The following is a 26205-nucleotide window of genomic DNA, read 5'->3' as shown; positions in this document are numbered from 1 at the left end:
GTGCAATCAGGAACAAGTATTTCGTTGACTGTACTAGTATATGTTAAACGATGATTTACATATGTCTTTAATCTATAACACGAAATTAATGAGACTTAGACAATCGCAATTATACGATTGCACGTGCTTATTTGTCTATTTATATTATTTTAAATTTATATAGGGTTTAATTTATGGTCATCGGTAGTCTTCGGAGAGCATGATGATGGGAAAGTAGACGGCATCCAGTCTACTATACGCCCGACTTGCTGATATATTATAACGATGTCATGCATTGTTGATAGATTTTGTTTTGGCTTTTTGTAATTTTAATGTACGTTAATGTATTTTATAAATGAAAAATAACATTGGGTTGTTGAAGCATGAATAGGACAGATAATGTCATTAAGGTATTGAATATTTTTTTTATTTCAAGAAGAGGAGTTGTTTTGTGAGTATACTGACCATCTCAACATAAGTTGCCCAGAGAAAAGAATGGTAGTGATAAACGATATTACCATGGATGGATTGGAATGTCAAAAAGAATCCGATAAGGATGTTTGCCAGAGAAACTATTTTTCAAAACTAAGAACATATTGTGTTGGGAATAATAACTGCAGTATACCATCTACCGAAGTTTTCACTGACAATTGCCAAAGGACACCTAGACATATACAAGTACAATATGTTTGTAAATGTAAGTCTGATTTTAGGTTCTCTTAAAACTAATTTTGTAAAAAAATAAAAATACTAACTTAAAGAGAGTCGAAAGATACCAGAAGTACTTTAAAACTCATAAGTCGAAAATAAACTGGCAATACCATGGGTAAAAAGGAAAATGTCCAACATACAAACAATAATACACGGACCCAACCAAAAAAGAGGGAGTTGATATCAGGTGCTCTAGAAAGGTAAGCAGATCCCACTCCACAGGTGGCATCCGCCGTGTTGCCCAATGGCATGTTAGTTTTTAACCGGCGATAAGTCTAATTCGATAGGTACTACACGTAACCATATAGATGTTGACATATTTGTAGTTCAACTGATTATTGATAATTATGATTTTGAATAATGTCAATAGAGACTGCACAAACATATAAATGTATTTTTGAATAATATAATTATGTAATAGTTCAGTCTTCTATATATACCAATGGCTTTTTGAACACTTGCAACATTTTCCATTCATGATAATATGATAGTCTTTATGAATAGTACAATTAAAATCTTTTAATGCTTTGGTGATAATATCATAAAAATAGTTGTAGTAGCCGCTTGATGACAAGAAAAATCGGAGGTTACCCCCCCCCCCCCCCCCGCCCACATACACACGAATAATTATAATTACTATTCGTTTAATGCTTATTGAATGTTAACTTGTACTGATCAGTCTTGATGCCCCCTCTAAAAAAAAAAGGAACACGACTTGCGAGTGACTTTTATTATTACCAGTCCGAAAACACAGTAATTAGTTGCAAACGTATGTAAGTAAAAAAAAACACGTCTTATGTGTTGAGATCAAAACTATTAATGATCACGAAATGTTTTCTGAAGATTAACTTCACTTGCTAGCGAAACACCACAAACACTTGAACTCTTATTAAATGGTGTCAATAGTTATTTACTTCCTAACATATAAATTAATAATTACTTATAAGAGCGCATGTGCTAAAGCAGAAACTTGTAATATCTTTAGAGTACCAATGACCACAAATCGTGACAATCACTAAAGAGTTTCCATATTAAAATAAATAAATGAGTAGAACTTTACAATTGGTAAATAGACAACTATCTATAAGAATCCAAATGACGTGAAATGACGCAACTATATGTCGCCGTTTGGGGGACAATCAGCTAAGCATATGCAGTATGGTTACCCATGCCACACAAACATATAACATCGTTCAAACAAACATAAAAAAAAAAAAAAACAAAGGTCTGATTTATGACAAATTAATACTAAATAAACGAAAACAATTTGAGAGACAACAATCAACATCAACCACTGAATTGCAGTTTCTTGATTTTGAACTGACATATATAAGGAATGTGGCAAACTAAAACTTGTTTGTGAGTGCTGAACTCTACATAACCTTTGACAGTCGCGTAACAGCATAAGAGAAGAAAACCCACAGAAAACCCGGTAAAAACTGGTTGACAATGGCTTGCATTTCTTAAACTTTTGTGTAATAAATGTTGTATTATTTGAAACACTAAGGTTTTACTACAACAAGAGATAGTTCGATATTATTTGTCACAACATTTTGGCATTTTTTGTTTTTAATGCACTTCGCATTTGATTTGGAATTCGAACTTTGTTGATTCGAGCACCACCGATGAGCGACAAAAAGACAAAACGAGCGTCTCGTGTCGCAAATTATACTTGTTATCATTAAATGAATCGATGCCTATGCTGCTGGTACGCTTCTCCCAGATGTAAACATCAGCCCAGTGGTCAGTGCTTTTGTGTTGACATAAACCATCATTCATGTAAAATTGAGAATGGAAATGGGGAATGTGTCATGTATACAGCAACCCGACTAAAGGTCATAAAACTGCCGAAGGCCACCAAAGTGCCTTCAATAGAGCAAGAAAATCACACACCCGAAGGCGTGCTTCATCTGCCCCTAAACAAAAATGAGTACTAGTTCAGTGATAGGGGACGTCATACCAAACTCCAAAATATATAAATGAAATAAAATTATAAATAACACAAGACTAACAAAAGCCAGGGGCTCCTGACTTTGACAGATATAAAAATGCGGCGGGGTTCAACATGTTTTTTGAGATATCAACCCTCCCCTTTACCTCTAGCCAATGAACAAAAAATTAAACACATTCATTTTATGTTATAACATGTTGAATTATTCGAAAACTATGGTTTATCTACACAAATGGGATGACTGCCCTAAGTCTTATTTAGCTAAACTTTTCAGATTTTCAGTTCAATTCTCTTCACCTTACTTCTTTGTTGGCCTTCCAACTATTTTGACCCGAGCGCCACTGATATGTAAACAAAAGTTGCGTTTTGCGTACTAATTACAAATCACTAGAACACACCCGTGATATCGCGGGTCTGTGACTGAATTTAGTAGTGTCAACCCTGTGATTACGACCCGTGTATATAGCAAAATCCTAAATACAGCGTTTGGTGGTGCGCCTGTCAGATGCGGAACGTACAGATAATGTAATAGTTAACAGGTGAATATACTATTGGTATCGGTATCGGATTCAACCCGGAACTTCTTAATTATTGGCAATATTAAATATGTGGAAAACAAAAGGGTCTGGAGTGGTGTAATTTTTAATCAACAGCATTGTACTATATTAGTTATATATAAAGTTGAATTCTTTGATTCATCGTGTTTACGTGATGACGGCTGACAAATTGGACCTCGTTATTTTAGTATTATAGATAATATCTAAAGGTATCAGAAGCATAGGTTTTCGTGACGGTTTAGCAAAACGTATTTAGTTGTGTCATGTTTCTATTTAAGGTACAGAATGGTATTACCATAAAAAAAAGAGAACAATATGTGCATCAAGGCTTTCCGAAATAAATTGCGACGATTATTGGTTCTGCAATATAATTGAAATCGTTGATATAACAATTGAAACCGAAAACCGTTGTCCTTTATGCGAAACAACGGAAGTTAAACAGTCCCTAAGACTCTTGTGCAACGATAAAACAGTTTGCTTAAATCCAGAGGATAATGAATTGTGCCTATTTCATCAAAGATCCATCAAAGTAAAATATTGGTGTAAAGGTATAGTATCTAACAATATATTTAAATAGAAAATAACCGAATACATGTTCTGAGACTAGAAATCTGAAGATTTGGTTTTACATAGCAGAAGCTTTTTCGAATACTGATCAGAAGTAAATGAAACCACCTTTAAAACTATAAACTTTATACCCAGAATAATTGATAAATATATTTTGTGATAATGTTTAGTTGAATGACTAAGATTTAGTAAAAGGCAGATTGGTAACATAGAAACAAATCTTGGTCTCAACAACACAAAATCACACAAATAGTGGGAGATATTATGGAAATAATTGTGCAAATCGTGATACAAGCATGAAATTTGGTATAAAGGTTCATTAAATGATAATTAAAAAAAAATCAGCTGCTGGCCATAAAAAAAATCATTTTTTCAAGATGGCCACCGCTCATTTTGCAAATGGCGTAATATCCAATTGACTACATTTCGCAAATCCTTGAAAGCTGTAAATATAGGTATATTAATCCAATGTAATTTTTGATAAAACGTAAATTACAGATCCTTAATTTGACAAAACAACACATAAATGAAGAAAAAGAGTGATTTCCAGTTCCAAAATGGCGGCAAAAACCTTAAAAATGTTTTTTTTTAAATTTTCATCAACTTAACTAGTGATATCACTTTCTTTGTTTAAGGATGTTTGCTCCTCTACTATTTGAATTTTTGCCAGATTTTCGGAATCCTCTGGTTTTATCCATGTATTAACATTAACAAAATTTGCCTATCAACTCCTACTTTTCTTTTCATATTTTTATTACATATTATTTAAAAAGCCATTTTTCAAAATCTTATGAAATCCTTGTTATTTTTTCATAGTTTTTTAAACAAAAAAGGTGCCAATGTCAAGTGAAAGAAAAATCTAGAGAGAATTATTTCCCGCCAAATTTTCAACGGCTTATATCTCGAAAACAAGCACACGGACCCTCCATTTTTATGCCCCGCCTACGATAGTAGTAGGGGCATTATGTTTTCTGGTCTGTGCCTCCGTTCGTCCGTCCTTCCGTCTGTGCCTCCGTTCGTCCGTCCTTCCGTCTGTGCCTCCGTTCGTCTGTCCGTCCGTCTGTGCCTCCGTTCGTCCGTCCGTCAGGTTAAAGTTTTTGGTCGAGGTTGTTTATCATGAAGTTATAGTTGCATTCATTTGTAACTTTGCATACATAGTCATTATGATTGGGAATTTCTAAAAACTACTACAAATTAAGGTTTTGGTCCACATTTCATGGTTCATTGAACATGAGAATGAGATTGTGTGAAACAGCTCTTTCTCAGGTTAAAGTTTTTGGTCGAGGTTGTTTATCATGAAGTTATAGTTGCATCCATTTATAACTTTGCATACATAGTCATTATGATTGGGAATTTCTAAAAACTACTACAAATTTAGGTTTTGGTCCACATTTCATGGTTCATATTTCATGGTTCACTGAACATGAAAATGAGATTGTGTGAAACAGCTCTTTCTCAGGTTAAAGTTTTTGGTCGAGGTTGTTTATCATGAAGTTATAGTTGCATCCATTTGTAACTTTGCATACATAGTCATTATGATTGGGAATTTCTAAAAACTACTACAAATTTAGGTTTTGGTCCACATTTCATGGTTCATTGAACATGAAAATGAGATTGTGTGAAACAGCTCTTTGTCAGGTTAAAGTTTTTGGTCGAGGTTGTTTATCATGAAGTTATAGTTGCACCCATTTGTAACTTTGCATACATAGTCATTATGATTGGGAATTTCTAAAAACTACTACAAATTTAGGTTTTGGTCCACATTTCATGGTTCATTGAACATGAAAATGAGATTGTGTGAAACAGCTCTTTCTCAGGTTAAAGTTTTTGGTCGAGGTTGTTTATCATGAAGTTATAGTTGCATCCATTTGTAACTTTGCATACATAGTCATTATGATTGGGAATTTCTAAAAACTACTACAAATTTAGGTTTTGGTCCACATTTCATGGTTTATTGAACATGAAAAGGAGATTTTGTGAAACAGCTCTTTCTCAGGTTAAAGTTTTTGGTCGAGGTTGTTTATCATGAAGTTATAGTTGCATCCATTTGTAACTTTGCATACATAGTCATTATGATTGGGAATTTGTAAAAACTACTACAAATTTAGGTTTTGGTCCACATTTCATGGTTTATTGAACATGAAAAGGAGATTTTGTGAAACAGCTCTTTCTCAGGTTAAAGTTTTTGGTCGAGGTTGTTTATCATGAAGTTATAGTTGCATCCATTTGTAACTTTGCATACATAGTCATTATGATTGGGAATTTCTAAAAACTACTATAAATTTAGGTTTTGGTCCACATTTCATGGTTCATTGAACATGAAAATGAGATTGTGTGAAACAGCTCTTTCTCAGGTTAATGTTTTTGGTCGAGGTTGTTTATCATGAAGTTATAGTTGCATCCATTTGTAACTTTGCATACATAGTCATTATGATTGGGAATTTCTAAAAACTACTACAAATTTAGGTTTTAGTCCACATTTCATGGTTCATTGAACATGAAAATGAGATTGTGTGAAACAGCTCTTTCTCAGGTTAAAGTTTTTGGTCGAGGTTGTTTATCATGAAGTTATATTTGCATCCATTTGTAACTTTGCATACATAGTCATTATGACTGGGAATTTCTAAAAACTACTACAAATTTAGGTTTTGGTCCACATTTCATGGTTCATTTAACATGAAAATGAGATTGTGTGAAACAGCTCTTTCTCAGGTTAAAGTTTTTGGTCGAGGTTGTTTATCATTAAGTTATAGTTGCATCCATTTGTAACTTTGCATACATAGTCATTATGATTGGGAATTTCTAAAAACTACTACAAATTTAGGTTTTGGTCCACATTTCATGGTTCATTGAACATGAAAATAAGATTGTGTGAAACAGCTCTTTCTCAGGTTAAAGTTTTTGGTCGAGGTTGTTTATCATGAAGTTATAGTTACATCCATTTGTAACTTTGCATACATAGTCATTATGATTGGGAATTTCTAAAAACTACTACAAATTTAGGTTTTGGTCCACATTTCATGGTTCATTGAACATGAAAATGAGATTGTGTGAAACAGCTCTTTCTCAGGTTAAAGTTTTTGGTCGAGGTTGTTTATCATGAAGTTATAGTTGCATCCATTTGTAACTTTGCATACATAGTCATTATGATTGGGAATTTCTAAAAACTACTACAAATTTAGGTTTTGGTCCACATTTCATGGTTTATTGAACATGAAAAGGAGATTTTGTGAAACAGCTCTTTCTCAGGTTAAAGTTTTTGGTCGAGGTTGTTTATCATGAAGTTATAGTTGCATCCATTTGTAACTTTGCATACATAGTCATTATGATTGGGAATTTCTAAAAACTACTACAAATTTAGGTTTTGGTCCACATTTCATGGTTTATTGAACATGAAAAGGAGATTTTGTGAAACAGCTCTTTCTCAGGTTAAAGTTTTTGGTCGAGGTTGTTTATCATGAAGTTATAGTTGCATCCATTTGTAACTTTGCATACATAGTCATTATGATTGGGAATTTCTAAAAACTACTATAGATTTAGGTTTTGGTCCACATTTCATGGTTCATTGAACATGAAAATGAGATTGTGTGAAACAGCTCTTTCTCAGGTTAATGTTTTTGGTCGAGGTTGTTTATCATGAAGTTATAGTTGCATCCATTTGTAACTTTGCATACATAGTCATTATGATTGGGAATTTCTAAAAACTACTACAAATTTAGGTTTTAGTCCACATTTCATGGTTCATTGAACATGAAAATGAGATTGTGTGAAACAGCTCTTTCTCAGGTTAAAGTTTTTGGTCGAGGTTGTTTATCATGAAGTTATATTTGCATCCATTTGTAACTTTGCATACATAGTCATTATGACTGGGAATTTCTAAAAACTACTACAAATTTAGGTTTTGGTCCACATTTCATGGTTCATTTAACATGAAAATGAGATTGTGTGAAACAGCTCTTTCTCAGGTTAAAGTTTTTGGTCGAGGTTGTTTATCATGAAGTTATATTTGCATCCATTTGTAACTTTGCATACATAGTCATTATGATTGGGAATTTCTAAAAACTACTACAAATTTAGGTTTTGGTCCACATTTCATGATTCATTGAACATGAAAATGAGATTGTGTGAAACAGCTCTTTCTCAGGTTAAAGGTTTTGGTCGAGGTAGTTTATCATGAATTTATGGATAACAGGTATGCTACACAGGCTCTAGATTATAGTTTGCAACTATGATATTTGAAGTGATATGAATTAAAAATGACAAATCTAAAAAATTAACAGTAGATATTTTTTATGCCCCGCCTACGATAGTAGTAGGGGCATTATGTTTTCTGGTCTGTGCCTCCGTTCGTCCGTCCGTCCGTCGTACCGTTCGTTCGTCCGTCTGTCCCGCTTCAGGTTAAAGTTTTTGGTCAAGGTAGTTTTTGATGAAGTTGAAGTCCAATCGACTTCAAACATAGTATACATGTTCCCTATGATATGATCTTTTTAATTTTAATGCCAAATTAGAGGGTTTACCCCAATGTCACGGTCCACTGAACATAGAAAATGATAGTGCGAGTGGGGCATTCGTGTACTGGGGACACATTCTTGTTTTCTGCTTTTTTAGTTTATTTTTTTATATACTTTCAATTCAAAACGGTCTTTTGAAAAGCTTGTTATTTTTAAACAGAGTAGCGAACATCCTTAAATGCCTAGTTTGGTTAGAAAGACGGATTGCTTGTCTGACAGTTGTCAATACAAAAACCTGTACAAGGAAGGCCAGAACGGGATCATTTACAGTTACCAACACAGCTGGATTTTTTGCATTTCAAAAGTGTCTGACACGAGGATGCAACGGCAGTCAAAGAAGTCCATTGCGGTTTCCAACTGCCATTTATTTTTTCTTTTATCCAATTCCAGTGTCCATGACTTGGTACATGTACCTGTCGAATGCAATTATCAGACTGAGCCCAAACATGTCCTCCTTGATATGCTTCTCTTTTGATGTGCTCCGGAAAAAAACCTCTTGTAGGCGAAATTGCATCACAATGCCGCTGCTTCCTGGTAAATTATTCACATCATTCCTCGTTAACAGCAAATGATGATGTTCTTCTTTCATACAGGATGAAAACAAATGCTTCTATGATGTCCATGTCTGTGTCCGTTACATCTGTAAGTACTTCCCTAGTCAGCCAAGCTGACTCTTCTCTTTCCCACAAAAAAATCCAACAAAGAGTCACATCCACTGAATGCACTGAATACATGGAAGAAAGGAAGAGCAGCTACACGAGGGCCAAACGCATTTGATATGTCACGTACAGGAAGCCATCAAAAGTCTTAGTTCCTTACTAAAACCGATCCACAATTTGTACCACCTAATTTTGCGAGTGCTGCGATTCTTAATACTACTACATTTGCGTCAGAACTACCTTACATTTCTTTTAACAACGATTTTCATAATCTTGTCGACATGGACAAACATTTGTGTATCTGCTTCTTCATGATTACAAGGGGATAGCTGGGAAGTATCCTTATTGAAATTACGAATAATTTTTTTCACCATGAGTAACATACATATTTTTATTAATCTCTAAAGAAGCAATTCTGTCGTTAAGAAACATGAAATATTTTGTTTCGTTGTCATCTTCAAGGAGAAAACTACTCCAACCCCTTGGTGTTCTACCAGAACCAACACCTCCGTCTAGTACAAGCCCCTTGCCTCTGTCTTGTCACAGCCTTTAAATTATTCATCTAGTAAACTTCAAATTCAATGTCTACTCTTGAATTCTTATCGATGTTAGATTTTATGTCAGGCAGTATAACATCATTTGCATAATCATTAAATAGTTTTGCCCTTGGTGGCCTGGAATTAACCATTGCTGCCCCATCAACGATAAATGCTTCATAATTTTGATCAGAAAATCGCAAAAATGTTTCAAGTATATCCATTTGCAGCGATTTAAAGTGACCACTGTGTAAAGTGACATCCTGTGACAAAGTCCAAATCAAGCTGTCTATTGTGACAAGAAATGAAAAATCTAGAAAAGATATCGCAATCACTTTTAAGGTACAACTTCCGATTTTCGTATTATTTGGACCAGTATCTTGGAGTTTATATACATATCTTACCTGCTTTTGAATCAACAACTTCCTTAATAGAGTATTTTTTTTTTATAAATCTGACGACTCTTCTAGAAATGGATTTCTAAACTCATTCATCACTTTACAAAGCCTTTGAAGTTTTTAAAGAAATCCTTTTGGGTTTTCGTCGAGTCTTCATAATGTCGATCATCTGTTGTAGAATGACTCAAACCACCAGATCTTTCAAATTCATCTTCTAGTCTACTGACTTCTGGTACATGCAGCTACCATCCATCTGTCAGAAATGGATCTTCGGTAAAACTTATTGCACTAACATCGCCCTTCACAATTGTATTATTCTATTTTTGTGCCTGATCAATTGTGCTATAAGAAAAACATTTGCTGGTCTTACGTACAGTGAAATTATAATTTTCAAATTTCATTGCCACTTGTGGGTTGGGTGATGTTCGGAGAGGGAAGCCATATCTCGGAGATGGATCGGAAAGGATCAAGCATAATTTACACGATCAAGACCTAACAAAATCCGGTATCATGCTTTATATGGACTGTTTGTAAAGTACGAAATCTTACTCATAAAATGAGCATACTACCAAAAGCACAAGAAGTTCTTAATTTATAATTGAAAGCCAGGAATAAAACTGTTATTGAGATGTCTCTATTTCCTTACACCAGTCTAGTAAATCATTGAACGTCACAGAGTCATGACATAATTATATTTTCTCAATTTTTCTGCGTTTAGCTTTCGTAAGCCGACATTAACAATTCCAGCAAAACACATGCAGTTATCTGATGCACGTGTCTAGTCCTTGGCACATTCGAACATACATAAAAAGAATCTACCGTTCTATATGTTGCAATTTCTGCGTCAGTAAGGACACATGTCCATCCACTATGACGCAATAAATACACAGAATTTTATTAAAGGATTAAACACATTTTTTATAGAGGTAATTGATGTGTAAACCGGGGCGATTAACTCACAAACTGAATAAAAGTCCGAAGTTTTATTCAGTTTGTGAGTCAATCGCCCCGGTTTACACATCAATAACCTCTATAAAAAATGTGTGTAATCTTTATAATTCTTCAGTCAAATATTTCCGATGTTTTAGAAACATTTTTTGTTTGATGACTATATTTACCATCACATGCTCAAAGGCATGTCGTAACTGAGGAGTACGGCGCCATCTTGACTTTCTAAAAACCATAAATGTCTGATAAATGTAACAGAATCTAAAATGATATAGCACCTACCTCAAAAACTTCATTTTAATTAGGTATTTTCCGAATTTGAAGCGTACAAGTAACGAAATAATCTTTCGTTTGAAAGTTTTCCATCGTATGACGTCGTATTTTGTAATGACGTAAATTCGCCAAATCATTCGTGAATTTTCCCGGAATTTTATATGAATTTAAATTTTATGTACATTTTCAAAGTTTTAAGGCATTATTTCTTTTATGTTTTATATGCATTAAAATAGAAACAAGTCAACTTTTATGTTTTTTGTTTTTCAATCTCAATTTGCTGAAAATCCCGGGATCACTACATGTATGTGTATTGCGCATGAATAGATCACAGTGAAGTTTATGAAAGTAGTTTCGGAAACATGGTTTATTGAAGTGTAAACCAAAGGAAAAATATGTAATTGACCAATCCCGTTCAAGTATTTATAGATATGCAAATCATATAAGAATTATTACAATGTGCAATCAACCAAACATGACGATAAAATAATCTTCTCCGTACAAATCAGGCCATTACCAAAAGTGGCTGATCTGCAGTAAAAGAGAGACGAAAGATACCAAAGGGACAGTCAAACTCATAAATCTAAAACAAACTGACAACGCCATGGCTAAAAATAAAAAAGACAAACAGAAAAACAATAGTACACACGACACAACATAGAAAACTAAAGAATAAACACACGAACCCCACCAAAAACTAGGGGTGATCTCAGGTGCTCCGGAAGGGTAAGCAGATCCTGCTCCACATGTGGCACCCGTCGTGTTGCTTAAGTGATTACAAATCCGGTAAATAGTCTAATTCGGTAGGTCATATTCATGAAAGGGAAGGGGATTGTAGTTACGACGTAAGGAACATATCCGATATCATTTGTGAAACGGTTATTCCATAACGGTCAACCAACTCGTGATGGCGTCCGTAAAATTTACGAAGGGATGATTTCAACTTCACCATTTGGAACTCTTGGTTTAATAGCTTCCTTGTGAGCAGCAAACCTCTATCAAGAAAATCATGATAGGAAATGCAAGCACGGGAATATCGTATCAATTGGGAGATATATACCCCGTATGCAGGTGCTGCTGGAATGTTGCTACTTAGAAATGGAAAGTTCACAATTGGAAAGCTGAAATCATCATCAGTAACAATTCATGTCCGGGATTAACCGCATTTTTCGCCTTATCCATCGAATACCCGATCATTGCAACTGAATGGTCATGTTTTCAAACAGTGGCATCATAGAAGTTACATTTACTTAAACAGTTCTAGAAGAGCCTCGATTTTTAGAGTAATGAAATGAACTACGATTTATACCAATGTGCCCTGGTAGTGCATGCAAATCGCTCTTCATGTCTATAAATAGTTTGCGCATGCGCAAAGTTGTTAAACGCATGTGTATCATAACCTTGAAGAATGTTATCATACCAATTCATAATATCATTAAAAATAAAAAAAACACTCAATATATAGTAAATAGTTCAAATATTATTGAATGAAATTTGTTACATTTTCGCGCATGCGAAAACCCTAGATATATCAAGTATTTATTTCTAGTAAATACGTCACATGTCGGGAATGTAGCCACCAAACCTGATAATTTTTTTTTACTTAAAGAAGGTCAAAAAAAAAAAATATCAGTATTTCAAACTGAGAAAAACCCACTTAGTATATGATAATGATGCGTTGTACTAAATGTCATGCTTGTTTCATCATTTGCACAATTCCCTCGATTTTGCTTGCTAATATCTTCCACTAAAATAACACAAGATCATACAAAAAAATGGAAGAAGACTTCTCAGGGTTTAATACAGATGACCGTCATGTGATGACGATACAGTATTACAATTTGATGCGACTGACATACAAGTGAGAGGTTCAGCTAGCTTTGAAACCAGATTTAATCCAAAATTTTCTACACAAGAAAATGCCTGTACCAAGTCAGGAATATGACAGTTGTTTTTCATTCGTTTGATGTGTTTGAGCTTCTGATGATTTTTCCATTTGATTGGGACTATCTGTTTTAAATTTACCAAATCAGTTTCATAGGGAAGAGAAGCGAAGAGAAGTTATGAACTTATTTCATTGAGACTAGTTAATAGATCATTAGTAGCCTTTCAATTCAGGTTTCCAAGCGAAATTACGATTTTTTCATGTAAATATGTAAATTTTTACCAAAGTAATCTTTTAATAACAGAAAGAACGCAATAAATATTATGTATTAGCTAATAAAAAGACTGATGCGCATTTGAGTTGAATCGAGCAGTTGAATATGGTGAATACTTATTGTGTAATAGATAGGGTAAAAAACCTAGACTAGAAATTTACACAACCGAAAATAGAAAATGTATATGCTCTTAGTAACCCCAAATATACTCCCACGACACTTACTAATGATCAAATCATGAAGAGCCATACATCTGTTTTATGTTCGTTATGAATTTATAAAGACTAAGAAGAGCTTACTTTTTGTCACTCTAGATCTTGAGGAAACCAAATATCAACAAATGTCCTTACAAGCAGCGCGATATTGATTGACCTGCCAAATAGTTGTCAAAGGTATCAAAATTCCAAAAGGTTGTGCCAAATACGGCTAAAGTAATCTATTCCTGGGATAAGAACATCCTTAGTTTTTATAAATTCAAAGATTGTAAACAGGAAATTTATAAAAATGACCATGTAACGTCCATCAGAGTGGCATCGACCCAGTGGTTAAAATAGTTGTCAAAGTTACCAGGATTATATTTTAATACGCCAGACGCGCGTTTCGTCTACATAAGACTCATCAGTGATGCTCAGATCAAAATAGTTAAAAAGCCAAACAAGTACAAAGTTGAAGAGCATTGAGGACCCAATGTAAACAGGACATTTATAAAAATGACCATGTAATTGATATTCATGTCAACACCGAAGTGCTGACTACTGGGCTGGTGATACCCTTGGGGACGAAACGTCCACCAGCAGTAGTTTAAATAGTTGTCAAGGGATAATAACTTAATACGCCAGACGCGCGTTTCGTCTAAAAACCTCCACAAAACTATTTTCAAACCATCGGGAATTTTATTCGAAACTTAGAATTACTGTGTAACAATATTATAAAGCCAAAAACTGTATGTTACCCCTATGTTCCATTTATAGCCATGTTGGCCATGTTGTTTGGCAATTAGGGGTTAATGGGACATATTTGTTTAAAAAGATACTCTAATGATGATTGTGGCCAAGTTTGGTTAAATTTGACCTTGTAGTTCCATGTTTGTAAAAGTTAATAGACGAAGACGGAAGACAGCCGTCTAGATGAAAATAGCTCACTTGACTCTTTCGGCTAGGAGAGCTAAAAATCGACAAAGAAAAGGAAAATAACAGAGCTTTGACAGGAGAAACGTTTCCTGCTAAAGAGGGATCACCCGTCATGGGCAGATCTGCTCGAGTCCGTTGAAAGTCAAAAGATACGGATAAACGAATCATGATAATTTACTTTGATTTTTTGGGAAGATATGCATGTGTGACGTGCGTGCTTATTGCGAAACCTTATGTTGCCTAACGTTAAGTATTTGATCAGTAAAGGTAATGAAAGAGTTAAAAGTGTGATGATCCAGATTTCTCCGAATGTGCTCAATCAGATTTTACGCCAATCAATATATTTGCAAAAAAAACAACACAAATATTGTGTACAGTTATTATTATGGTGACCAGACCCAATATTTTGTAAATTTAATCGTCAAACATACTATATGGCTATATTATATATCATTGGATTCGGAAAAATGAGTACTTTTGGAATATCGCTGTCGTCAAAAAGAAATGTGGTAACAGTTTTGCATAAATTAAGGTCAAAGATCAACATATTGTTTTCTTTTTTTCTTTCTATATTTTCAAATTTGAAAGATGTCAGCAGCATTTTGTGTTAAATTTCAAATCAATTGACAATGCACTAACTCGAAAATGTAAAAAAAGGAACTAATTACTTAGTAATCGATTAATTCTGAAAATTGGCGTTTTTCAAACACTTGTTCTTTTATACGAGATTATTACAAATTCCGTTAAAGTTACAGTAGTTACCTTGTCGGGTGACATTCAACCTCAGCAATAAATGATAAATGTTGTTTTCAATTGCAGCCTTCTATCCCGAACGTTTAATTTGCAAAAGCTCATGCATGTAAAAGAGGGACGAAAGATACCAGAGGGACAGTCAAACTCATAAATCGAAAATAAACTGTCAACGTCTGGCTAAAAATGTAAGAAGACAAACAAACAAACAATAGAACACATGATACAACATAGAAAACTAACGAATAAGTAACACAAACCCTACCAAAATCTAGGGGTGATCTCAGGTGCTCCGGAAGGGTAAGCAAATCCTGCTCCACATGTGGCATCCGTCGTGTTGCTTATGTAATAACAAACCCTGTAAATAGTCTAATTCGGTAGGTCACATTCATGAACTGGAAGGGGATTGTATTTACGACGTAAAGAACATATCCGATATCATTTGTGAAACGGTTACTCCATAACGGTCAACTAACTCGTGATGGCATCCGTAAAATTTACGAAGGAATGATTTCAACTTCACCATTTGGAACTCTTGGTTTAATAGCTTCCTTGTGAGCAGCAACCCTCTTTCAAAAAAATCATGATAGGAAATGCAAGCACGGGAATATCATATCAATTGGGAGATATATACCCCGTATGCAGGTGCTGCTGGAATGTTGCTACTTAGAAATGGAAAGTTCACTTGGAAAGCTGAAATCATCTCTTTTGTCGTAATTTTGTTTTCAACCGACCCTCATTGTCAATTTCTAGATGTAAGTCAAGATATGAGGCCGACTTAACTGTATCTGTTGTATCCTTTATCTCTAGTTCGATGGGATAGATGCATGCGTTCAACGTAGTCACCAAATTTTGAATTATTTAGTGAAAGAACGTCATTTATATAGCGGAAAGTAGAGTTAAAGGATATTGCTAACTTCTGATCTTTCTCCCTAAGAAGTTCCTGTATGAAGTCAGCCTTATAATAATAAAGAAAAAAGTCGGCAAGAAGAGGGGCACAATTGGTTCTCATTGGAATGCCGAGAGTCATGTAATTCATTGCAACCATAAACCACGTATTACCTCGAAAACAGTTACAATTAAAAAATCCAATCAAAATGATCCACAAAACAGATTTCATCCTGGAGTATCTTCTGATTCATCTGTCAAGGAATTTCTACATAATTCTGACCGTTGACAGGAGCAAAACTCCGTACATGTAAGGTTTTGTTGTGAACAAACACTTTTTACATGCAGATTTTCCCTTACATGAACACACAAGATCCTGCAAGAATTCTGCTGACATATGCCCTTCAAAATAAACGGGGTGTAATGAATCAATTAATGCTTTGATAACTGTATTCTAAAGGTAACGGAACAGGCGGTTAAGTAATGTGTGATGCGGTCAAAATTGCCGCTTCACAGAGAGGTAACCTGACTAAACCTACATCTTTACTGGTGACAAGCTTGACGCTTATTGTATTCATATCATGATGGAATGATTTAAAGAGATTCTTCTGATCATACATCTTCGAAACTAAATTATTGCACAAACAATGGCTTCATCTTCAGCAGTACTCCCAAAGCTCTGTAACTACAATAGTCGTGCGTGTCCTTCAAAGTCTTGTAGACTATTTTCTCACTACTCCAAACAGGGACGAAGTTGTGTCGCATCCGGTAAGAGCATGTACAGCAGGCAGCAGTTTACAAACTGTTGGGGAAAAGCAAGCACATAGTTGGTGGTTGGCTAAAAATCTTAAACTATTCTTTACACTGCTAATGTTCCCCATCTGCACCTACAACTCGCATGCATGTGTCATCTGTTTGTAGTAGTGAGCACACAGAACAATCACTCCCGTATCAGAGGTCCGTATAATTGTTCTGTCACTCGTTTCTGTTAACTTCATGTCAAAGTATAAGGCATAATTTATCATACGAGTATTGGTCCTTGTTGAGTACTAACCAAGTTACGACATTCATTTACAATTAACGTTATTGTCTGAAATAACTTTTACAATTTCGGATTTACAAACGTTCCGGCTTAGTAAAGCCCACTATAAGGTGGAAGGAGATTTGTCATAGTTTTGAAGAAGAAAAACTACCAAAGAAGTTAGTGAGAGCCTGTTGGTTTTCTTTAACAGAAAGAAACTTCTTCCAGTCAGGAATCCTTCTCCCTTCAATAATCTGATACAATTTGGTGGAAGCTGTAGTCTTTGTGCGGCTTTCCTTTTAAGCAGACAACTTTATTTAGTTTTTCATATCGTAGCGGTAAAAAAAATGTCAGCTACTGTGTGCGCTAGAGAAAAGCATTGAGTCACATTTTTATAATACGGTCAGCTGCAAGGTCACCATTTTTTTTACATTTTTGTTATCATCAATACATTTTTAAAAGGCAATGCGATACCACCTCTCAGTGATGGGCCAAAGGGAGGTAGGGAAAGTGCAAAAAGACATCAGAGTCGAATTGGTTCACCAAATCAGGAATTTCAACAAACGACCCATACAATTCAACAGATTGCTGGCAGATTCCACCATTAGGTCTTTCAACAGAATTAAAAAGCAACGTTTCTTTACAGTAAAAGAAGTGATTCAGTACTTCTTCTCTGGCACACGATACACTTTTCAAAATTAAAACACATGTGTTGCCTTTTTTATATGGTCATTTTTATAAATTTCCTGTTACAAAACTTTAAAAGATTCGGAAAACTAAGGATTTTCTTATCCCAGGAATAGATTACCTTAGCCGTATTTGGCACAACTTTTGGGAATTTTGGTCCTCAATGCTCCTCAACTTTGTACTTGTTTGGCTTATTAGCTATTTTGATCTGAGCGTCACTGATGATTCTTATGTAGACGAAACGCGCGTCTGGCGTATTGAATTATAATCATGGTTCCTTTGATAATTATTAACTACTAGAACCTAATCGTAAAGGACTTCCTAATTCAAACATTTTCAAGATAACTACATGTCCAAATTCAGACTTGGTTCTTCATTTTTGAAATAAATAAAAAGAAAAAAAAACATATCAAATAAACATACGAAAATAAGAAATCTTTTAAAAATACATAAAAAAAAACACGATAACCAACACGAAATGGGACCATGAACTAACAAAAAAGATCGAATTGAACAAATTTTAGCAATGAAAAATCGTTGTGATACGAAATATCATTTATAGATTAAAATAATAGTATCGGTCCGGTTCAGTATTTTTGTACAAGTCGAATTTCAAGAGGAAAACCTGTATCTCCATTTTGTAGTGCATTTGTTTTTTCCATGCACAAGTCGAAAAAATACTTCTGAGTTAAATGATTTTGAAATTGTTGTTTAATAAAGGTTTGAAATATCATATACATATAAATGTTGATTATTTTACATTTTGCGTAAAAATAAATGATGAAAACGAATTGAAACGTACACTATTAAAAGAAAAATACTCGTAGTGTTCAATTTTTACAAAAACTCTTCAATAACGGATTGATTTATGTATGTGAAGTTAGCAGCCGGTTCGTTATTCGTTATTCGATATTCAATATCCAACCGGCTGCTAGCAGCCAGTTTGATATTCAAAATTTAGTGAAAAATCATAAGAAATTAAATACTTGAAATTATAAAAAGCACGATTTTCATAGTCAAAAGGACTGAGAAGATACGTAGGAATCATTAAATGACCTTTTCAAGCTGTCGCAATTTCTCGTTGTCCTCGAATATCACTGGGGTAAAGCTGATGACCGTAACTGCATTCACGGTCATCCCAAGATGTCGGATGAAAAATTAGGTCAGTTTCTGTATTGTCTGTTAAAGTGTTTCTATATCATTTTCTTTACAATTCATACATTGAAACGATGTAAATTTATAAAAGAATCACTCGAAAATCACTAATTACTTCCGAGAAATGTGCATGAAACGGGAAATTCGATTTGAAAAAATCGTGAAGATGACCGTAAATTATAATCAAAATATTTTCAAGATGACCGTAACATAAAACAAGGATGACCGTGATTGGTAAAAAGATGACCGTAACTTGTAAAGGATGACCGTAATTTGTAAAGACTGACTGTAATTTATATAGGACGACCGTAACTTTTATAGGATGACCATCAATTCTAAGAAATATCCGTATTGTATTCCAAGCTTTTTTGTTGAATTTGTCGATCGCAATAGGGGCTCGGTTAGCGGATATAAATATGTTTCATAAATTTCCTTTTTTTAAACTATAATATAATTGGCCATATTTAGGATTTATAACAATGATAGTAAATTGCATATTTCTCGTAAACAATGAAATATTTATTGATGTCGACGTTAAAATTTTAACACAAATTGACAGCGATACGACGAAAATTTGAAGAAACATGAATGTGTCCCTAGTACACGGATGCCTCATCTACACTGTCATTTTCTCTGTTTAGTGGACTATGAAAATGGGATAAAACTGTAATTTGGCATAAGAATTAAAAAGATCATACCATAGGGAAAATGTGTACTAAGTTCCAATTTTATTTAACTTGAAGCTGGACAAACGGACAAACAAACAGAAGAACAGACGAACGTACGCACAGACCAGAAAAACATAATGCCAATAAATGGAGCATTAAAAACATTAATAATACATACGAATATTTGGTAATCGAGCCCATGTGTATGGTTCCAGAGGAAGCAGATTAAAATCTTAATTTGTCTTGATATATGCAGGCGGAAACACTTTTGAAATGGAACAAAAGAATCGAAGCTCTGTGTTTATCGAGAAAGCGATAAATGTTAACTGTAATGTTTGATATAGTAACAAAATTTTAAAAAGTTAATAGAAACAAATAAAACGACAATTTTCTTATTTTAAAAACACCATTTGCATAAGTTTTCAATGTATCTATAACATAGTAATGCAAAACAATAAGATATCAAGTCGACGACATGGTTCTTATCGGGGCCTTTTATAGTTGACTATGCGGTATGGGCTTTGCTCATTGTCGAAGGCCTTACGGTTACCTATAGTTGTTAATGTTTGTGTCATTTTGGTCTTATCTGGATAGTTGTCTCATTGGCAATAATACCACATCTTCTTTTTTATATATAGTATCTATAAGTTGGATGTAGAAAATGCATAACCTCCGATTTTTTTTTTATCACGGACGGCAAACATATTCAATCTTTCAGTTCAGAAATTTTCGTGTCTGCCCTTCCATTATGTGAATCAAGAAAAAATTCCCCAAAACAGGTAACGATTGTATCGAAAAGAGAAAAATCGAGTGCACCTTTTTATGTTGGGGCATGTTTAGGGTGTATATTTTGTCTTTAAAACGTACAAAGCAAGAGTATTTTATATAGCATATCGCTTCAGATTCTATCATTATTATATATCAAAGCTACAGGTTGAATTTATAACGTAAAAAAATGACAGTACGAAAAGATGAAATATATGGGTCAAGTGAGATACCTATCTAATGAATCACAAAAACAGAGTAGGTGTGTTCGAATAGCTATTTTTTTCTAAAAGTACTTGACGACAGTCTTAATTTGGATGATGAAAATGGATATCTTCGAAAAAATGTGATTTTCTTGTGTGTGATAATATCAGATTATTACATGTCATTTTTCATATCGCATGTATTATCAGCCCTAGGTTCAATATCAGCCCAAGAGCCGCATGGCTCGAGGGCTGATATTGACCGAGGGCTGATAATACATGCGATATGAAAAATGACATGTTATGATCTTTTTATCATATGCTTCAACAATGGAGAAACATAACAGATTCATATATTGATCCTTTTACGTGGCTCTCAAATAGAAGTTCAAAAAGTGAAAAGTTCACGGACGTCGGACCCCAAATTTAGAAATCTTTCTATCATATGCATCAACAGAGAAGAAAAGCATTCTAATATGGACGAATCGACAAAAAAAAAAAATAATCCAACAATATACTTAATGAATACTATTTGGAAAAGTCAACTTTTTCAAAGTAACTTTCTAAATTATGTTTGAAACTTTTAAAAAATGCATTTTTTTAATAATTTGTTTGTTTTTTATTTTTTATTTTTTATTATTATTTTACACAATATACTTTTCAGTAACCAAATAATTGTTTTGTACACTACTTTGTAATGTTTTTCACTGAAAACGTAGCATTGGGGGTGTATTTTCCGGAATATGCCGAGTATCACCGGAATGCCATGCGATAACGTTACGGAAAGGCATGTGATATACAATCGAAGCATGTGATAAACTTTTCATATCAGCCCGCTAAGCACCAATTCGAAAAATATGGAATTTACGTTAATTTAATGCTATTATCATACAGTAAAAATTATATGTTATTTAGTCTAAGTATATGATAACTAGGGTTTATAATCTTCAACCACTGAAAATGTTTAGTCTGCCCTTCCACGAAATATTTAATTAGATTTTTTTTAAATGCTTAAGAATTTTCAAAAATTCCATCTGACATCCAACAGACAATATTTTTAAGTTGAATCAATGCAGACAAGATCATTAGCTAGTAGATACATTTGTCTTTTAAAATATAAGTGACATATAACGATCGATCGTAATGGTGCTATGTGGATAAATTTATCAGTTTTCAAGAGCAAAATTGTCAGAGCGTCATCCTACAATGGCTTCCATTTCTACGATTGTGAGCATGAACTGGCGTAATGGGGAGATAATTTTGAAGAAGTAGAATCCTGACTGTATGAATAACATTTCTGAATAACATTTCTGTATATATACAAATTGACAACGTTCCGCCTTGTGATACGCTTTTCGTACAATACTATTTTAAGGATCTACTTTGCTGGAGCTCACCTTCACTAGTTTATTCGAATGATATTTTCAAAATATTTCTGTTATTTTATTTGCACGACAAAATGAAAGACGATATAATATCAATGGGTGTACATGCAATTTTTTAGCATTTCTAAAAATGTGTATTTATTATATGTCATTAAAAGGAATCCCAGAAACAAAAAAAAAAATCTTTTGTCGAGCAGTTGAAGGCTGTGCACCGCATTTTTTTGCATTATGCTTGTAAGGTGTCATTTTATCGCGCTTTTGTAGCATGTTTTCCCTTCCTGTTCATTTGCATGTCTTTTGGCAAATTCATTTTAAAAATTAAACCCTCTACTGTAAAAAAGATACATATGGTAATCTTTGCATTTGAAGCACGTCTTATTTTCTTCTACCTATAGGATAAAACTCTCATATTAATATGTGTATACCAACACGATTAATCATTTGATACAAAAAGATAGTTATATAAATACGGATATTTCTTAGAATTGAGGGTCATCCTTTAAAAGTTACGGTCATCATTTACAAATTACGGTCATCTTAAAAGGAGTTACGGTCAGCCTTGTTATGAATCGCTGATTCTGTTACGGTCATCTCGATTGTGATTTACGGTCATCTTGGCGATTTTTTCAAATCGAATTTCCCGTTTCATGCACATTTCTGAGAAGTAATTAGTGATTTCCGAGTGGTTCTTTTATAAATTTACATCGTTTCAATGTATGATTTGTAAAGAAAATGATATAGAAACACTTTAACAGACAATACAGAAACTGACCTAATTTTTCATCCGACATCTTGGGATGACCGTGAATGCAGTTACGGTCATCAGCTTTACCCCAGTGAATATTTACCCGTGCGACTTATTTGTCTGTATGTAATATAGAGTTTTGTCATTAAAACGACTTCAAAGATGTACTTTTGTGTATAATGTTTCTTACGACAAAAAGAAAAACCAATAACTCTAGAAATATTTTTAACTATAAATAGAAATATATATGGAAAGCCAAAAAAAAAAATTTCAGGCAAAAAATGTCAAAATTTTAGGACAAAGGGCACAGGGTGATGGTGAGAGCCCCCTGATCTCTCAATCTTTCTAATATTTAACAGACATTTAGTCAATAGGTAGATACAAACGTGACTAAAAGGACTTTGGGTACACTTCCTGTCTTCTATGTTTACGGAGCGCCCAAAGTGCCAGTTGGATATTCAAAATATATAGCGAAAACCTACCCGAGACCGCTTAAATGAGGTTGAGACCCCCCTGGTCTTTCAATGTCCCTAAAATTCAACCAATTAATTGACTCTGTATATATAAAGATTGTATTAGATGGAGTTTCCAGAAAAACGTCATCTTCAATATCTACGGAGGGCTAAGATTGTCACTTTTCAGTCAAAAAATGTCCAAATTTTAGGACAAAGGGCACAGGGTGATGGTGAGAGCCCCCTGATCTCTCAATCTTTCTAATATTTAACAGAAATTTAGTCAATAGGTAGATACAAACGTGACTAAAAGGACTTTGGGTACACTTCCTGTCTTCTATGTTTACGGAGCGCCCAAAGTGCCAGTTGGATATTCAAAATATATAGCGAAAACCTACCCGAGACCGCTTAAATGAGGTTGAGACCCCCCTGGTCTTTCAATGTCCCTAAAATTCAACCAAATCATTGACTCTGTATATATAAAGATTGTATTAGATGGAGTTTCCAGAAAAACGTCATCTTCAATATCTACGGAGGGCTAAGATTGTCACTTTTCAGTCAAAAAATGTCCAAATTTTAGGACAAAGGGCACAGGGTGATGATGAGAGCCCCCTGATCTCTCAATCTTTCTAATATTTAACAGACATTTAGTCAATAGGTAGATACAAACGTGACTAAAAGGACTTTGGGTACACTTCCTGTCTTCTATGTTTACGGAGCACCCAAAGTGCCAGTTGGATATTCAAAATATATAGCGAAAACCTACCCGAGACCGCTTAAATGAGGTTGAGACCCCCCTGGTCTTTCAATGTCCCTAAAATTCAACCAAATCATTGACTCTGTATATATAAAGATTGTATTAGATGGAGTTTCCAGAAAAACGTCATCTTCAATATCTACGGAGGGCTAAGATTGTCACTTTTCAGTCAAAAAATGTCCAAATTTTAGGACAAAGGGCACAGGGTGATGGTGAGAGCCCCCTGATCTCTCAATCTTTCTAATATTTAACAGACATTTAGTCAATAGGTAGATACAAACGTGACTAAAAGGACTTTGGGTACACTTCCTGTCTTCTATGTTTACGGAGCGCCCAAAGTGCCAGTTGGATATTCAAAATATATAGCGAAAACCTACCCGAGACCGCTTAAATGAGGTTGAGACCCCCCTGGTCTTTCAATGTCCCTAAAATTCAACCAATTAATTGACTCTGTATATATAAAGATTGTATTAGATGGAGTTTCCAGAAAAACGTCATCTTCAATATCTACGGAGGGCTAAGATTGTCACTTTTCAGTCAAAAAATGTCCAAATTTTAGGACAAAGGGCACAGGGTGATGGTGAGAGCCCCCTGATCTCTCAATCTTTCTAATATTTAACAGAAATTTAGTCAATAGGTAGATACAAACGTGACTAAAAGGACTTTGGGTACACTTCCTGTCTTCTATGTTTACGGAGCGCCCAAAGTGCCAGTTGGATATTCAAAATATATAGCGAAAACCTACCCGAGACCGCTTAAATGAGGTTGAGACCCCCCTGGTCTTTCAATGTCCCTAAAATTCAACCAAATCATTGACTCTGTATATATAAAGATTGTATTAGATGGAGTTTCCAGAAAAACGTCATCTTCAATATCTACGGAGGGCTAAGATTGTCACTTTTCAGTCAAAAAATGTCCAAATTTTAGGACAAAGGGCACAGGGTGATGATGAGAGCCCCCTGATCTCTCAATCTTTCTAATATTTAACAGACATTTAGTCAATAGGTAGATACAAACGTGACTAAAAGGACTTAGGGTACACTTCCTGTCTTCTATGTTTACGGAGCACCCAAAGTGCCAGTTGGATATTCAAAATATATAGCGAAAACCTACCCGAGACCGCTTAAATGAGGTTGAGACCCCCCTGGTCTTTCAATGTCCCTAAAATTCAACCAAATCATTGACTCTGTATATATAAAGATTGTATTAGATGGAGTTTCCAGAAAAACGTCATCTTCAATATCTACGGAGGGCTAAGATTGTCACTTTTCAGTCAAAAAATGTCCAAATTTTAGGACAAAGGGCACAGGGTGATGGTGAGAGCCCCCTGATCTCTCAATCTTTCTAATATTTAACAGACATTTAGTCAATAGGTAGATACAAACGTGACTAAAAGGACTTTGGGTACACTTCCTGTCTTCTATGTTTACGGAGCGCCCAAAGTGCCAGTTGGATATTCAAAATATATAGCGAAAACCTACCCGAGACCGCTTAAATGAGGTTGAGACCCCCCTGGTCTTTCAATGTCCCTAAAATTCAACCAAATCATTGACTCTGTATATATAAAGATTGTATTAGATGGAGTTTCCAGAAAAACGTCATCTTCAATATCTACGGAGGGCTAAGATTGTCACTTTTCAGTCAAAAAATGTCCAAATTTTAGGACAAAGGGCACAGGGTGATGGTGAGAGCCCCCTGATCTCTCAATCTTTCTAATATTTAACAGACATTTAGTCAATAGGTAGATACAAACGTGAATAAAAGTAATTTGGATAGACTTCCTGTCTTTAATGTTTACGGAGCGCCCAAAGTGCCAGTTGGATATTCAAAATATATAGCGAAAACCTACTCGAGACCGCTTAAATGAGGTTGAGACCCCCCTGGTCTTTCAATGTCTATAAAATTTAATTAAATCATAGACTCTGTATATATGAAGGTTGTATTAGAAGAATTTCCCAGAATATTGTCATATTCGGTATATATATGGAGGGCTTATATTGTCACTTTTCTGCTAATCATTATCAGAATTTTAGGACAAAGGGCACAGGGCAATGGTGATAGCCATCTAATCTCTCAATCTTTGTATTACTAAGCAGACATTTAGTTAATAGGTAGGCAGAAATTATAACCTTATGTTGGAAAGGACCAACCATATCCCCACTTGGGGTTGTGAGAGATTAAACAAGCAGCTGACCACCGTCTTGACAAAGAGAGAGACCGATTGAGCTCGGCAAATTGTGAGCTATGGGATGAAAAAAAAACAGGCGCACCGGGTATGATTACCACGAATTTTATATTTTTTGATATGGACGATAGGACCGAAAGATCAAAAGCTGGGTCTAAAAACCGT

At 34.6% G+C, this 26205-nt stretch overlaps 1 protein-coding gene across 1 annotated transcript in view; it reads left to right on the top strand.

Annotated features, from left to right (window-relative positions):
- LOC139490038 (uncharacterized) overlaps positions 1 to 26205 on the top strand; it is a 78118-nt gene that overhangs the window by 35068 nt on the left and 16845 nt on the right. The window contains exons 2-3 of the mRNA XM_071276890.1: positions 416 to 676; positions 3477 to 3746. Coding sequence (XP_071132991.1) covers positions 416 to 676; positions 3477 to 3746 — 531 coding nt within the window. The remainder of the gene's footprint in view (positions 1 to 415; positions 677 to 3476; positions 3747 to 26205) is intronic.

Source organism: Mytilus edulis, chromosome 9, assembly GCF_963676685.1.
Source record: "Mytilus edulis chromosome 9, xbMytEdul2.2, whole genome shotgun sequence".
Taxonomy (NCBI): Eukaryota; Metazoa; Mollusca; class Bivalvia; order Mytilida; family Mytilidae; genus Mytilus; species Mytilus edulis.
The sequence above is the reverse complement of the archived record's forward strand: the minus strand, read 5'-3'. Positions and strand labels throughout refer to the sequence as shown.